The sequence below is a fragment of the Mauremys mutica genome, chromosome 5 (assembly GCF_020497125.1).
Source record: "Mauremys mutica isolate MM-2020 ecotype Southern chromosome 5, ASM2049712v1, whole genome shotgun sequence".
Classification (NCBI taxonomy): domain Eukaryota; kingdom Metazoa; phylum Chordata; order Testudines; family Geoemydidae; genus Mauremys; species Mauremys mutica.
In genome coordinates, this window is record NC_059076.1 from 130,204,504 (window position 1) to 130,221,757 (window position 17,254).

A 17,254-nucleotide genomic window follows, 5' to 3' on the forward strand; every position below is an offset into this window, starting at 1 on the left:
TCAAACTTCCCCAATACACTCATCTCTAGACTAAGACCAGCCTTCAGAAGTTTCAGGACAAAGGTTAATTCTCCTAAGAGAAAGTCTCAGTGTCTGTCTCCTTCTCGTGTGGCCCCTCCATCAACCGGTATTTTAGCACAGTTGAAACTCCCACCTCAGTCTTATAAGTTAGTAAGAATCCAACTTGTCACAGTGCAAGACTATAAAACTGAACTTGGCACAAAAGTAAAACAAGTTGGAGGACTGGCTTTTCTATCCCCTTCAGCCCATGTAAACCTGCCATCAGGGTGGCTTATTGTGTAGTTTTTGTTTTTAAAGAAAAGCAACTATAAAGCTTTAAATAAAAAACTTTATTAAATCATTTAGACTTGAAAGAAGTCACAATTAATGCACTCCACAACTGTAGTAAGTGCATTCTGTACACCACCAACCCAAATGGATTGATTCTGCATTTTATAAATAAGAATGAACATATTTACAATGAACAATAAAAGCTTCATATTAGGCAGTTAAATTAGCAGATTACACTAACGCCTACAGTTGATTTAGAAAAGTACAAATCTACAGTATTACATAATATACCTATGACTTAATTAGGTTTAAAAATTCCAGAATTTCAAGATTTTGATATATGCTTAATTTCTTACTATGGCTCTTCATAACAGTATCTATAACCTTTTTCGGGAGCGGGGGACAAAAACCTCCTTTTGCCCTCTACAGGCTTGTTAGTACAAAACACATTCCCTAAAATCTACTATGGTGTAGAAATACAATCCACCAGTTCTTCTTCTTCAGGCTATGAATAGTGACCGTATGTACACCTGTGATACTTTTACTTTAAAAATAGTGCAGATTCCCAGTTTACCCACCAGGGACAAAAATGGAGTCATGATTTTTCAAAGTTTCAAGATCACCTTCATTTCTCCAGAGAGCAAGTGATCAGGGAATATATCCATCAGGTTTAGAGACTAATTTATTCTATAAAAATACAGCATTTTAATTCTATTTACATAAACAGATCTCTCCAGTTTCCCCCGACAGCTAACATTTACATTATCCAAACAAATGTAAGCAGTGTGCTGGACCAACCAACCTATGAGGATCAAGGTAGAAAGAGCAATGGAATGCAAAAAGTTTAGTTACTGGCTTTCATCGGGTCATCTAACAATAGCAAACAAGATTAACTGAGCTCCATCCAACATGTTTTCTACATAATCTGAGAAATAAAGAACTGTTTCAGAGATCAACATTATGTGACAGAGGTTCCGGCCTGCTGAATAACCATTTTGAGATGTGTTGAGTGTACTTAGGATAATTGTGCCCAATTATTTGCTTGGTTGTCTTGAATGCTTAATTCCAGAGGAACTCATTGTCCGTGACCTCTGCCTAAGCAGTGATTTTGCTGGGAGTTCTAAGTCTTCAAATAAAGGGTTTTCTATGATGTCTTCTGCCTCTGGTCTTTCAGTGGGACTTGGAGAAAGCATGTGCTTTACCATAGCGTACTAGAAGAAAACAAATGATGTGCTATGTGACATTTCAGACAGCAAAACTATTTTCAAATGGCTTTGTTATTTAATGTTCTAGCTTTAGGTTTAGACACATGAACAACTAGAAGACACCTCCAAAATGCTTTTCTAGTAATTTGTTCATTAATCCTTCGGCACAGTGGTTGGGAGTACATAAAAGGCCTGAAATCTGGATGCACAGTGGCATCAGATTGACCCTTATGTCTAAAGGATAAACGACCCACTTGTCTAGTCAAATCTGGCCCATAATAAAGCAAAAGGGGAAAAATAATAATTGCACATTTACAAACTCTACAAATCTCGGGCCAAGTTTCCCTTAAGCATGCACTCAATCCTTAGATTTAAGGAACTCCTGGTAGCTAGTCTTAAAGGGAAACTCCAACGTGTCAAAGCACAATATAGGCAGATACACATTCAATAAATATTTTAAATCGTTAAAACTAAATATTTATGGTACCTTCAGAGAAATAAAGCACCTTTAATCTCACTTCAGCTCAGTACTCAGAGCAGACCACACCTGTAGAAGCCAGGCTGAAGTGGTAGCAGGAGAAGGAGGCTGATCTAGTCTGAGTACAGGGCTGAAGCAGCCAGAAAAGAAACTGGAAATGAGACTCTCAATTTCTCATGAAGGGGTTTTGCAAATTAGGACCCTCTTCCTCTGAAATTATCTTACTTTAGAGGGGGACAGATTTGACAACCCCAAAATATGGCATGTCATGCCCCATGATATATTTTTGCTTACACAATTTTCCCCTTAAAGAGATCTAACTCTTATTGTTGGTTCCCAAGGGTATGTGTGTGTGTGTGAATTCACGTGCAGCCCCAGTTTCACTTATCTAGGACTGCTTCCTGCACTACGATATGGATTTAAAACACGAGGATGGGACGGATGGGAAAAGGGATCATGTAAAGTGCATGCTCCTACATTAGCAAAACCATATATTTTCAACTCATAGCAATTAGACTATGTGGGGCAAAAGGTATCTGTGTACAGGTTATAGCCGTGTGATTTTAAAATGACTATGTCTTATTTCAGAGACACAGTAAAGTACCTGAAATAGGAATTTGGTTTAAAAAACAGACCAGCTAACACTACTTCACTTGTCTTTGCCACTTGGCATTCCAGTTACTTTGTAATACAGAACTAAGATCAAATAGATTTACCTCCTGTGCATATTTTTGAGTAAACAATGGTGGAAACTTCAAACTTCTTACGTCACTTAATGTCTGTAACAATATTAAAAAGGTCATTAAACATCTTGCCCATTTAATTATTGTTCTCAAAGTTAAGATACTAACTTAACAAAAATGCACTATGCAAACAATACTTTTAATACTGCTGATGAACAAGAGAAAAGCGGTAGTGTTTATTAAGACTTGCATCATTGGTTAGAATTACTATGCACTTAAACAAACATGCAAGTCGTTGCTTCCCATGGGGCAGAGTTTGCACTCACAGACATGACAGAAGAGTTCGGGGTTTGTAACGCTAAGAAACCCAGCCACTTCCCCATAGTAATGCTTTTCTGGTCCTGCCTAATACTGCTCCATTGACAGTATTATGGACAGTGTACTGCTAGACACACTTGGAATTGTCAGTATTACACCTACGACACTCGAGGTTAAGATCACTGGCTACAGATGTTAGAAAGCCATATGGATACTCACACCTACTTCATATTGATAGACTAATGAACAGATTGATTACAAGTTTTATAATTCATTAGAATTCTAGTTATAATTCATTAGAAACTTAGTTGCCTTTGTGCAACATAACCCATCTCCATTACAGTCCATGTTCACTTCATACCAAATGTGTTGGCTCCCTCTACTGGAAATATTTTCCCTAGTCAATTATAGTTACAAATCACTACGCTGCTGCAGCTAATAATGAATTTGAAATTCCCTAATTTCCAGTACTGATCCATGACCCATTTGAGCATGCTTAGAAACAGGAGATGTTTTGCATTTGACTGTTAAAAGGGCTCCATCTGCAGCAATTTGAACACAAAATCTGAAGCTTAAAGTCAGTCAAATATTATCCGGGAACCGAGAACTCTACACCCCTGATGAGTCATACTGCTGGGTGGGGACTGCAGTTCGAACACGGCCAGGAAAAACAGGTTCAGGGGAAAAGGGCACTGAAATCTTGGGATTAAGCAGGGTGTTGTCTGAAGAATCCTGCTCTCTTTGTAGGACTAAATCGATCAGCATTTGGTGTTCTAATTTAGAAGGAACTTGCACTGCCACAGCCCCACATCTGCCTGAGCCCTGCTGCTTTGGTCTGAGCAAGGGGCAGACGTGACTCTCATGCTCTGAGTCCTAAGCTTCAGTTCCTTGTCTGTTGCCCAGGTTTTATTGGGGGTGAGTCACTGCTGACTAGCTACAAGTCAGGGAGAGGGCTCTTAGTTTTGGCTACTAGTGCTCAGTCATGGCCAGTTCAAAGAGCCAGTTGAACAGCCCTTCCTTACCAGCATGACAGGTGAGTGGGAGACAGATGATGGGGGAGGAAGTGAGCACAGGATTAGCTAAAATGCCCTCCTGTGCAGGATCAGCTGAAGTCAAGGGTCCCACACACACACACACACAAAACAACACTGAAGAAAATACAGTGAAAACAAAAACAAGGGAGAGTTCTCTTCTGGTTAGCCAGAGACTCATGGGGCTTGTCCAAACAGCCACTCACTGCATGGCAAGTTGGGGTGTAAATCTACAGCCCCCCAGCCTGACGTGCACAAGTGTCCACGTGGATCCTGCTGCAAATTCTGTAGGGTGCTTTGCTCTACTGCTGGTGCACTGCAGATTTACACCCTGGCTGAAATCGCTGTACAGACAAGCCCCTGGAGGAAGCACTCTTATGCAGTGTGATTTAGGGTCCTGTTCCCTTAACTGACAGGTTTGCTTCTGCATCCATGGCAAAAAGTGGACAGACAATGATCTTACTTATTTTATGGGCTTCTTGCCTGAGAATGAGAAGGAAAGTGTTCTGGGGGGAATGTGTCCCAGTACATTTAATGTTACTATTTCACAGTGGAAAAGCAGAATTAGAAGTGGTTTTGATAACAAGTGACTCAAGCGACCTTTGCTCTTCTGGGGGCATGTTCATATAGATTATAAAACCCACAGCTATTAGGACTCCTTACTCAGTGGAGTGCAATACTGTATTAGGAGAGATGCTTTCAGGCCAGACTTATGTTCACTGGCAGGGCTGAAAGACAAAATTTGAACTACGCCCAAACAGTCCACTTCACAAAGAAATTAAATCCACCATTCGTGTCAATAACTAACCTTGGTGGAAACACAACCACTTGTCCTCTCCTACACAAACCATTATTCACCACGTGCAGGCCAGGCTCCTTCCCTGGCCCTCATTCTTCTGCTGTGAATGAATTCTCAAGGAGCCAGGAAGGATCTATATGCATTTTTCTAAATCAGATTTTCCTAACAGAACACTGCTAAGTGGGAATTAGGATATAACGGACTGTAGCAGGAAAAACCATGAACCTCTCCCCAATTCCTGGCTAATGCAACATGTGACCAACAAGAGTCACCCAATTGCTGGAGAAGTAGGCAAGGCTGCTTTAAGGTCAGGAAGTCTACTCTGACTGTGCTTCAAAAGCAGGGAAAAGCAGCAGGGACCTTCCCTGGGTGTTTCGGAGGAAGAGGAGGAGAAGAAAAGAGAGAGAGGAGGAAGGGGTGAAAGGCAGAAGGGTGACGTATAGAAAATGGATCCAAGAATTGGGTTTCAACTCAAAAGCTGTAATGAGATTTTTGAGTTCTGGTAAATTCTAGTTCTACAGCTTCCCTTAGATGGCTTTAGAAATGAAGACATTATGGCCTCATAATTAAGTTGCCCATATTTGCTCTACTGTACAAGTCAGGCACGCTGCTCCATGTCACTGATTCGTGGGTGAGACAGAAACAATTCTTTATTACACTGCAACCAACTCTGGCATGTCTTACTGCTATATCATAACAATCTCATGCAAATATCTGGTAAGCCACTTTCATACAGTACATGATATACAGAAACGGTGGAATTGAGAATAGTATTTTTGCACAAGAGCATACCTACCCTAACCCGCTCCATCTGAGTATTAAAGGGGTAAAGCAGCTCAAACAGAATCAGTCCCAGAGAGAAGATATCCACTTTGTGTGAATACGTGTTCCCATAAATCTGGAAAATGCAAAATCAGGTTCATGTTACTTGCAGTGTTCAGACAGTATTGATCAGTGCATTTGAAATCACTATGGAACACACAAACCCTCGTTAAGTTAAATGCACACAATCAATTCTTTACAGGGCTGAAGAGGGTGATTCGTCAGGCACTATATTCAAGTGTTCAGGTTCTATCTTAATAGAGGAGAACAGTAATGGTCTTTCCTTAGAAGCATAACTGAACAAGTTTTACAAGTATTTTTTAAAAAGTAACACTGAAAATGCCAATATCAGATTTCAGTTCATACTCAAATTTTACTTTGATGGGCACAGCATAAGAACCCAAACAGAACTCTGATCACATCAAGTTATAATCCTCGAAACTTAAAAAAAAAAAAAACCACCAACAGATTACGGTCCTGCATCCTGGGAATCGGCTATATATTGGTCATTATTCCTTCAATTCCTAGGCTAGATTTTCAGTGGGGCCTCAACACGGCTTCCACGTGTACTCACCCAATTTCACATATGCACTTTTCCAGCACCAACACCTGCATATGCAGTTGGACTTTTTTTTTTTTTTTTAAAAGCTTGCGTGAACTCCATCACCTGGGTTCACATAAGTCAGTGCTGGAAAGATGTGTACAGAGGCAGGTATGTACACAAGTGGATACCGAACTCCAGTTCTTGATAACCCCAATATCTGAGTATACACATGCAAGGCATGAAGTTGATCCTGACCACTCAATACTTTTCTGGTAGGCAGAAATAAATTAAATCAACTTAAAAAAAATATTGCATCTTTCTTCAAGAAGAGAATTAAATCCATTCATGACACTGCATCATGCAAGAGAAACATCTCACCTGTTCTGGGCTCATATAAAGTTTGGTCCCAACTTGTCCCGTGTGTCTGGCATAAGCTGGCATTGGAGTAAGAACAGATTCTTCCTCCTCATCTTGGTCCATAGCAGTTACCAGGCCAAAGTCCCCAACCTTTACTATGTCATCCATTGTGAAAAATATATTGGAAGGCTGGAAAACCAATCAAATGAGAGAAAAAAAGAATTACAAAGATGAAACAAAAGCCTTCACCTCCATATTTACAGCAATTCATTCAGGCAGACTATATTAAAGGTGAACTGCAAAATAAAGATTAATTTACTTAACTGAGAATTCCAGCTGCCTAGGCAAAGAGAATTCAGCATTAATTGAAGTCTTACTTTCTTTAAATCCCTTTAACTGACAATGGCTGGCTACTGCCTCCCTGTAGAGGGTTGAACACACTTTACAAATATCTATTGTCAACACCCCTGAGGGAAACACTCCTGAGTAAGAGTGGGGACAACTCAAGGTGCATCTACACGGCACACTTCTTTCGGCAGCATGTAGTGTGCCTACATGGAAAGCCCCCCAGCAGGGGTGTGACTAGCAGTGTAGACAGATAAAGACATGCCTGAAGTCTGTGGGTATGTACCTGGGTATATACCCAATACGGTCTCTACTCACCCAAGCAGTGTCTCCCTGTCTACACTGCTCTTTTTAGCAGTGGAGTCTCCTGCTGCTGGAGCCTTTCCCCGCCACAGGGAAGTATTCTGGTGGTGGGGACAAGGCTCTGGCAGGTGGAATGCAGCAGGGGACTGCCAAACACTTTCCCTGCAGCCTCCTCCCTGCCAGAGCCTTTCACTGACATGTAGCTACATGCCACCGTGTGGACACAGCCTGCTTTTCACTGCAACATGTAGCATGACATACCCTAAACGCTGCCTACATTGCTGTGTAGACATAGCCTGAGTCACAGAGAGGTTCCTGATCCCCCCTTGATCACATGGCTGGGTTGGGAATTAAGTCACAAATCAGTGGCTGGGTCAGGAATGGACGTCTGTAGTGCTGACTCCCAGTCCCCTCATCTGACCTGTAGACCACACTGAGGAGTTTTGATCCAGACTGCAACACTACTCTTAATCACAAGATTATAAACATAACGGAAAACTGAGAATTAAGTCCTGCTTTCCTACTGATACTATGCTGATTTAACTGCTAGAAAGCCAGACCAGTATATCCACAATGGAACAAAAAGGTAATTCCTGATTTAAAATCTAATATTTTTATTGTTTATGAATGTAGTAGTGAACTAGTCTCAGCTTTGCCTCAGCCCCAGCTTACTACCTGCCAGAAAACACAAATCACTAGCAAGAGCCACTTCTGAATGATATAGAAATGGAATGATCTCACAAAGAGCAGCTCAGAAGTGCCTTACAGCTTCTGAGCCATAATGACCTTTATGGTGTGTGTCTATACACACAATACTGTACACAGAAAAGGGCATCTGTATAATGATGGTTATTTCTAAATGATGTAGTGCAAGTCTCTATTCTGTTTGGTCAATGCCCTCAGACTTCCTACTGACATGTCCACAGACACAGCTGTCTACCCTCCCACTACCCCAGGTATTAAACCCATGAGAGGAGTTAGTTTAGTGGAGGAAGGGTGGACTTTAAGAAGGGGTCAGAAGAAGCAGGGATGGATGAGATATTAGGAATGGGGCTAGGTGAAGAGATGGCTAGAGGGAGTTGAGGAAGTCTACTCCCCTCAGAATTCATCACCAGAGCACGGAGAGGTGCATGGCTGAGAGGACACAGGACACATTTATTGTCCGTTAACCATGGAGCATGGGAACAGAACTTTCTTGGCAGAGCTGGAGCTCTGGAATGCTTTTCCACAATAGTAAATCATGGTTACAAACCTGACCACCATCATCTCCAAAGCACACCTCACTACCTTGGCTTTTCCACCATTGCCACCTGCTCATGGGGTAGGGGAGAGCGATGAGTGAGAGCAAACAAAAGTCTGTTGAATTGTGTGTCAAAAGCTTAGATAGCTCTCAGAGGAACATAGTATAAATCTTTAGACAGGGAGTGCCTTCTTAATTCAGTAATAATCACTCCCAGGGCCGGTAAACTCAGCCTCAGGGTTTGTTTCCTACAATAATTTCCTAAAATGAATACCTTGGCCTTGAGAGTTTCAGTGCAGGATAATTACCACCTTGTAAATGCAGAACATCCTCAAAATGATCTATAAAAGGTATTTATATGGCCCTCATCACCAGTGTATGAACACCTCCCAACTGAAATGAATAAAAACTCTCCCTCCCCCAACCTTCTCTTCCTGTAGGTGAGTTATCAAAATACCTATTTGAGACTAGTATAGAACTAGTCTGCTGGGCACACAGATTCCTCCACTAGTGATTTAGATACCATAGCCCCAGTTTGTCTCCAGTTTACAGACAGGCAGGAAGTTGAAGACAAGATCACACTTCCTCCTCCAAGACAATGAAAAAGGAAGAAAGTGTTATGGATAGGGAGAGTGAAGGATTCTAAAAAGAAGGGGAACTGGACCCCCAAGAACAGATATTATTCTTTCAATCGTCTTTCCCTTTACCTAGCCTATAGCTTCAAGCAATCAAGGAGATCTGGAACTTGCAAACACTGCAAATGACAGCAAAAACAGGCCAATGAGTAAACAAGGAAGAATAACTTCCGTGAGAGGAAAAAAAAAAAATCAAGCAGTAGACTCTGATGAAAGGTAACAGGTCAAAAGGAAACTTCAGAGGCATGTGGCAATCACTCAGACAACTTGTCTAGAGCATTCTTTGACCAAGATGAAGTTCTCACTAGTTTGCTTTTTTCATGTCAGCAATGGAGCCAACTGCCTTTCTGGAAAACTATTGCCTGGCTAGGGAACTCTGTCTGCAATTTGCCCCATCCAATGGGCCTCTTTTCTCTTTTGGGGTCAGATAATGCCTTTTCAAGCGCATTCTGGCATTATAATGAAAACCAGACAGTTTTAGGTTCACGTTGCTCATTCCCTTCCAATGAAATCCAAGTGTGACATCTCATTGGTTGAGGAAATAGCATGAATTCCTTTTACCTTGAAATGAGGCCAGCTCTGATCAGTGAGAGCCTTAAATATCTGTATTTATAATGAACAATCCTGGAACTACACAGTTAATGAAGTGTGGTTACTTACTAAAACGGTACAAACAACTTCTTATTATATTGAACAAGCCACAGAATTAGGTAAAGATTTGTTCCAATAAGTTTCAAGAACCACAGAAATGTGAATGAACCAGCTTGTTGATTCTGCCAAGAAAACACAAATAAGCTTCCCTCCTAAAACAGCATCTGAATATCGTAGCTGCAAGATACAGATTTTAGACACTTCTTTTGGACACTCAATAAAGAATGTTGTTCATTCAAGGGAATACCCCTAATGCCGCTTATACTAAGCAAGAATTTAGAAAGGGGAGAGATTTAGATCTTATCCGCCTCCTGGCCAGTGTCTGTAAAACTTTTAGGAGGCCCTTGGTAAGATTCTAACTCACAACTGCTGGTTTAGAAGGTCAGAGCTCTAACTCAAGATCTATAGGAAAGACAGTTACCTGTTCTGCAACTGGTGTTCTTTGAGATGTGTTGCTCAGGTCCATTCTAGGACCCGCCCTCCTTCCCCACTGTTGGAGTTTCTGGCAAAAAGGAACTGAGGGTGGGGGGGAGCCGGCAGTGCCCCTTATACCGTGGCATATATGTGCCACTCTAGGGGGCCCCACAGCCGGTCCCCTATGGATAGCACTGAGGGAAAAGCTTCTGTCATCGGCATGTGGCGAGCACACACATCTACAATGGAACGGACATGAGCAAGCACTCAAAGAACCACCTCAGCACCCTTGTACTGGAGAACCAGGTTAAGCCACTGATCCCGATGAAAGGCAAAGCTGTAAGATACTTACCTATAGTATTATTATTACTATTGTGTTTTAACAACATTTTTTCCATGGGTGGGGCAAGGTACCAATATGTTTACAATTCAAGTACCTGAAAAGTATCCTTCTGTTCCGTTTCTCAGGGATTAAAATTTCTGATTCTTGGTTCAAAAAATCAATAGTAAAAGAAGTTTGCTGGTCCCAAAAATATCTGGACTGGTTCCCAGTGTTTCTAACTCTGGCATATTTTTGCTGTTGTAACTCATTTTGAACTCTGTAAAATGTTGTTAGTTTCACAAACCTTAAAATTCTGTGTACCTGTGATGGCTGCCTTCCCCAGCACAGCCTATGTGTTTCAGTCGATGTCAAAATAGTTACTGTTTCCATGTTTGAGGAGCTATAACAACATTTCAGATAAGTGGGGAAAAAGAGTGGACTTTATCTTGTTCTTCCAAGTTCAATATTTACTCCCATTAATTGGGCAATGACAGCTCCTCAACCAAACAGGAACTACCTCTGATGTCAGCAACAGCACGGGACTCAGTTTCTCAGAATTCGTTAGGAGAAGCAGCAACAGTGAAGTACAAATAGTATCTAAGTTTCGATATTCATCAGCACATACCGATGGTGTACAATAGTGATTCTAACGCTAGAAGTTCTAGAGGTAGCAGCCACTAACGTCAGGTCAGAATTTAAGTAAAGGGGGAAAAGGTACAATGACAATCAGAATGATGCAATTTTAATTTATGACCTCAATATCTCAAACCCATCAGAACTAGAAACAAACACTACCACAGCTTCCCCATGGCCAACAGCATTCACTTCTAGTCCGGATGTTTTAATAGATATCAGACATTATAAAGTCATTACAACCCTCAGACCAGTTGTACTTAGGTTTTGGCATTGGTCCAAGACTTCAACTGGGAGTAGTTTCGTTTTCAATTCTGGAGTGACAGCACTTTTTACCTTTGATAACCAGAGTACCTAGGCAGTATCACCACAGCAAAGGGAAGAAGAGAGATACCAGTATGAGCTGGTTCACTTTGAATTGTAGAACTGATTTCAGAATGGAAACCAACTATGGCTTTTAGCTCAACCACCTAAGGTGTACACTACCATAAAGTAACTCCACTGGAAACAGTGAATTAAAGGATGTCATAATGAATGCACCTTAACTGTGCCTGGTAGGAATAATCCTATAGCTGGGAAAGCTTCATAGCCATAATTAATGGTAATATTTACCCCACCTGGACAAGTGTATTTATAAAGCACTGCGCAAATATTAACTAACCCTCACAACACCCTGCCAAGATAGGAGATACGGTCTACTACCTCAATGTGGAAAAAAGACCGGGCTTGGCTTTACTGCAGCCTCAGTTCGAGTTCTAGTGCTATCCCTAGCTCTATCCCATACACACACCAAAAAACTCAAGCTAGATTAAAGTGGTGCTTTAAACTTGAGCTAACTGGCCTATCTGCGGGCATGGGTTGAAGCTCAAGAGGTGCTGAAGCTCAAGCTAACAATGCAGTGCGGACTCGGCTACTCCATGCTGTTAATACACTCTGCTACCCACGCGTTGTTTTGCAGTGTGACTGTTCTCACTTGAGCCAGGTTAAGTCAAGAGGAGGTAACTGGAATGCAAATAACTTGCACTAACACTGCCGCAAAAACAAGGCCACAGAAGGGGAGAAAGGCCACCTGCCCAAGGACACAGTGAGTTAGAGACACGACTAGGTTTACAATTCAGGAGCTCCAGGCTTCTAGTGATGCACACTGTTCACTAGATCATGCTGGATAGTCAAAGGGAATAAGATCTGATAGTGTTCCTTATCAATACAAACCTTGAGGTCCCTGTGCATTAGTCCTTTACCATGAAGAAACTGAACTGCCTCAGCTATCTGCAGGAATATCTGCAGACACTCTGCTCTTTCCCTCTCCTCTATCGTGCATCTTCTGTTCATCCAGTCTTTGAGGTTTTCCTTCCTGCACAGCTGCATCTGGATATAGAGGTACACTTTTGGCGAGGTGGGTTTGACTTTTTCTGCAGTATTTTTAGAAAGGTCCAGACTTAAACTTGTTGGTCTTGGTGGAGAAACAGACAGGGAGCTTCCTGAAGGAGATTTCCTATTCTCAAATCCTTTTGCACTTGTTGCTTTTTCCGCACAATGGCAGTAGTCATGTGAAGCATCACTTCTGTTACCTTCCTTACTGGAAGTATTATCACAGCCAGAATCCTCGAATACAATGGAGGAAGAGGTCCTCTCTCTCAGCCGTACACCAGGCACAGCTGGAGAACAAAGTTCAATGGAGTGGCCTGGATCAGTCTCATCAACAGTACTGTCCTCTATATCACAATCTGTAAGGACACTGTCTTGCAGGTTTAACATCAGATCTGCTGTCTGGTTCAAGTCCCGGTTGTCAGTGGCAGAGAACTCCACTGGAGAAAGTTGGCTCTCTGAGGAATCGGACTGGCCACAAGCTATCCCCACTGAGAAAGACTTAACGTTCTGTGATGAAGTAGCAATAACTTCAATGTGCTCCTTGGTAGAGAATGGCTCTGTTCTAATTTTGAATGATGGAACATCCATCGGACTGGGAGAACTGAGTGGCCAATCAGTACTAAAAAAAAAGGAAAGTCAGATTAATACTACAGAATTGTGTTTAATCCTAAATGCGTTGTCTGCAGATAATACAGATCATTTAAGGGGATCTAGCAAGATCTCTATTAGCTTTGCTAGTGCAAAGTAAAGCATATCATAGTAATAAGTTAGCAAACACAAGCAGAGTTATCATTAACAATCAGGATCCTTTATTATTTATACTTCTTACTAACAGCAGTGTTTTCCCCTCTATGCTTGTAATATACTATGACGTCCCTATTAATCAAAAATCCTGAAATGCACCTAATGAACACACAGAAGTCATATAATGAAACAAAAAACTTTAGCAGGCAGTATCTCAGTGTTCATTGTGCATAATTATGCTTTTACTGTAGCACAGAAGGGATTAAACTAAAGGCTATCTCTTGAAATGGTGATTAAAAGATGCTTTTGTATTCAGTTTGGAAACTGAAGCCAGGGTTATAAAAGTTTAAAATTACATTGTAGCAAAATAAGAAAATTCTAATCCCACAAAGGCCCAAGAGCAAAAGTCAAGCAAAGTGCTTTAGCATCTCCCATAGGCACAAAACGGAATATTATTAAAAGGCAGGTGGACACAGGCTAAGAGAAATATTTTAAAAACAAGATGTAACATATTTGTACATTGTTAATTAAGTCCATCAACTTTAGTTTAAAAGTGTATGAACCCTGTCTATACTGGCTGGTCTCTATACTTCTTGAATACATCAGCCTTCCCATCCCATCACCAAACACAGTATCGCTTTAAAAAGATACAGAAATTGTATGTTACCTTTCGTCTTTTATCCAGAGTTCATCCATTTTTTCCTGCCATCTCTCTGGTGGTGCTTCCAGCCATGCATTGAAATAACGAACAATACCTGGGTGCTCAAGTTTAGCTAATGCTTTAACTTCACGCATCACCTTTTCACGAGCCAATTCCCTAGGATTAAACAAAAAATATCACATAAAGCAGCAGTCTTACTCAGGCATTTCTGAAGAGGATTTAAGCACTGAAATTTAACCAAAGCCAGACTAGTATGAGTTGGCCTATTGGTATTACTCTGCACAGACTTCAGGAAGATCCATCTTAAATTCCTCAGCCTCTCTCCCTGCAGTTAAGAGTGCTACAGATATTGCAAGTTCAGCAGTAATGAGCACACTCAAGAGATTTCAGTTCAGAAGGAGCAACATAAAAGGCGAGACTTTGTGTCTCATTCTGTTCTCAGTCATTCTCTAGAGATGGGGAAAGGGTTAGAAGGAGTATCATCAGGTACGCAGAGGACCCTTAGATACACAAAAGCAAAAACCAGACAAAGGAAATTAAGGTTTTGCAGGATAAAATTCAATTCATTTTATGTCAAACTATTCCAGCACGAAGGACTTTAAACTGTAACATACAGAAGTGTCTGTGTTTAGAGTCATTGCCCCATTTAACTCCCACCGGAACAGCAGAAAAATACAACCCTTAATTACAGTAGAGAATCTAGAAAATTAGTTATGCTGCATAATACTTTAATTAGCATTTATAGAGCATCATTCACGGATTGAGCTTTACAAGAGAGTAGTTTATCCAGGTTTTACTGATGGGGAAAACACAGCAAATAGGGAATAGAACTCAGGCCTATGATTCCCTGACCAGTGTCCTAGTTACTGAGCCAAGTGCAAAATCTCTTTAAAAGACTAACTAACTAAAGTCAAGTTACAATTGTTTCATTCAACAGCTACCTGTAGGACAGGGTAAAACTCAGATACTTGCACAAATTTTCTGAACAAAACCTTAACCTACAAGTGAAAATAACTCACTTAACGTTTACGAAGAAAACAGGTTTAATAGCTTAGCTCCTTCTCCCTTCCGGCAGGGCTGCTTCTGTTCTAGGCCTGGTATACACTGCAACGTTAGTGTGACGTAAGTTGACTTATTTGAGCATGCATCTACTTTCAAATTGGTTTCCCACCAATGTAAGCGACCTGTTACAGTAGATGCAGTCAAACCATTTCTCCAAATGGCATGGAGCTAGGCCAACCTGCTGAGGTCGACACAGTGCAAGTGTAGACACTGTGTGACCTATGTTGAGCCTAACAGTTCTCCAGTTGCTGTCCCACAATGCCCTGAAAGAGCAACTGCTAAGATCGCAATGGTAAACGTGACTGCCCAGGGATCAGATACCAGAAGCCCTCTTTAAAACTCGCCACATATATTTGAAATGCCTTTTCTGATATCCCACTTGGACAAGCACACCCGGCAGCTCTCCCTTGTTGAGTGCAACTGCCCAAACAACCATGCCAACTACGCACACTAGACATGCTCCTGCCTGGAGTAGCAAGAGGTGCTGGATCTCCTGAGCCTGTGGGGAGAAAAGGCTGTATCTACAAAAAAAATATTCCAAGGGGATGCAGCCAAAGGGTTACAGCAGCGATCAGCAGTGCTCCAGGAAAGCAAAGGACCATGCCAGGTGTCCTACAAAGCCAGGGAGAACAACGATCAATCTGTGCTGAGCTGCAGACCTGTCATTTTTACAGTGAGCTGCATGCCATACCCATCAGAATCCTCACCAGCACCCTGCAGACCACCCCAAGACAGATACCCTGGCCATGAACTGTGAGGAGGAGGATGGGAGAGACTGGGCAGGAGGCTCCAGCGATGCCACGAGCCAGGACCTATTTGAGACTCCACCACAGTCTATCCAGTCCCATCAGGCGAGTGCAGATAAGTGTGACAATGGGGAAGAGAACTCAGGTAGACGTGTGCATGCATTTTTCCTTATAATGTTTAAATTAAAGATGGTACCTGGCCCTTCCCCAAGTTAACAAGACACAGATATCGACTTGTCATTGGTTTTACTCATATGAGAAAAAGCAGAGGTACAACAAAGAGAGCCAGAGTTGGCACCCGCTTTTCATTCCCCCATTGGGTTAGGAGGGAAGGCCAGGCGGAGCACTCTGTTTATGTACACAGGGATGTCTCTAATTCATAGGTTCAGGAAAACACCCAGTTGTATTTATAAACGTACAGCAAGCACTGTGTAATTCTTAGCAGCACCCAACGCTCCAGGTTGAGAACAGTCCAGCAGAGAATACAACTGCGTCTGACCATTAAAGTGCTCTTTCAAAGCCTCCCTCAAGCACACAGTTCCAGTCGGGTTCTTTTAGTGGCCTTTGGTCTGGCTGCTCAAAGTCAGTGCCCAGCCACTCCATCTCAGCTCTCCACCTTGGCAACAGTTTTCCTCCCTTTTCCTCACGGATATAATCATAACCAGTGGGATATTTTTCTCATGGAGATCCAAATTAGCAAGTAAACATTGCCGGAGTCTCTTCCATCTACCAAAAAGCACATTGAGTGATTCTACACCTGCTGAGCTAGTAGATAAATCTTTCCTTGGAGCTGTTGAGGTGGCCGGCATACAGCTTCTTGAGCAAGGTGTAAGTTGGGTCCCCCAGGATCACTACTGGCACTTCAAAATCTCTAAAGGTCTTAAAGATGTGAGCATCAAGCACCCTCCCTGGCCAGCCCACACTGATATCGGTGAAGCATCCCTGATGATCCACCAACAGAAAACCACAGAAAAGCAGCCCCGTGTGTTGATGTACTCCGTGGCAAGGCGGGCTGGTGCCCAACTAGGGATATGTGCGCTATCGCCCCACTGTAGTTTGGGAACCTCACTGCTGCAAATCCATCCACTATGGCTCTGAGCAATGTGCAGGACACAGTGATGTGTAGTAGAAGACGATTAATGGCCCTGCACACTTGCATGACAACACCCCTCATTGTGAGTTTTCCCCAATTCCAAAACGGTAGCAATCCAGCATTGCAAGCGTTCAGTGTCTGATTGCCACCTGCTTCTCCATGGTCAATGCAGTGCTCATTCTGGTGTCTGTGTACACAAGGGTGGGGGCCTGCTCAGCACACAGATCCAGGAATGTGGCCTTCTGCATCCAAAAGTTTTGCAGCCACAGCTCATTGTGCCAACCCTGGATTTTGATGTAATCCCATCAGTCTGTGCTGGTTTCTCAGGCCCATAAGTGGCACTTCAATGTCTGCAGCTGCTCCATGAACTCCAACAACCTTGAATTGTTTTTCACTATATCCCTCAGCAAATCATCCTTGAAGAAATCTTCATGTCCCCCATCGTTGCAAAACTTCCCAAGGATGTGCAAATACAGGAGAATCATGTCCTCTGTATTTGAAACTTT

The 17,254-nt window shown here is 42.1% G+C and overlaps 1 protein-coding gene across 1 annotated transcript in view; it reads right to left on the reverse strand.

The window, feature by feature from the left end:
• Positions 1 to 331: 331 nt before the first annotated feature.
• Positions 332 to 17,254, reverse strand: part of EIF2AK3 (eukaryotic translation initiation factor 2 alpha kinase 3) — a 65,051-nt gene continuing 48,128 nt past the window's right edge. The window contains exons 12-17 of the mRNA XM_045019169.1: positions 13,854 to 14,003; positions 12,284 to 13,061; positions 6,550 to 6,717; positions 5,602 to 5,703; positions 2,691 to 2,753; positions 332 to 1,502 (exon numbers count right to left, since the gene is read on the reverse strand). Of these exons, the coding sequence (XP_044875104.1) occupies positions 1,326 to 1,502; positions 2,691 to 2,753; positions 5,602 to 5,703; positions 6,550 to 6,717; positions 12,284 to 13,061; positions 13,854 to 14,003 (1,438 nt within the window). The 3' untranslated portion in view covers positions 332 to 1,325. The remainder of the gene's footprint in view (positions 1,503 to 2,690; positions 2,754 to 5,601; positions 5,704 to 6,549; positions 6,718 to 12,283; positions 13,062 to 13,853; positions 14,004 to 17,254) is intronic.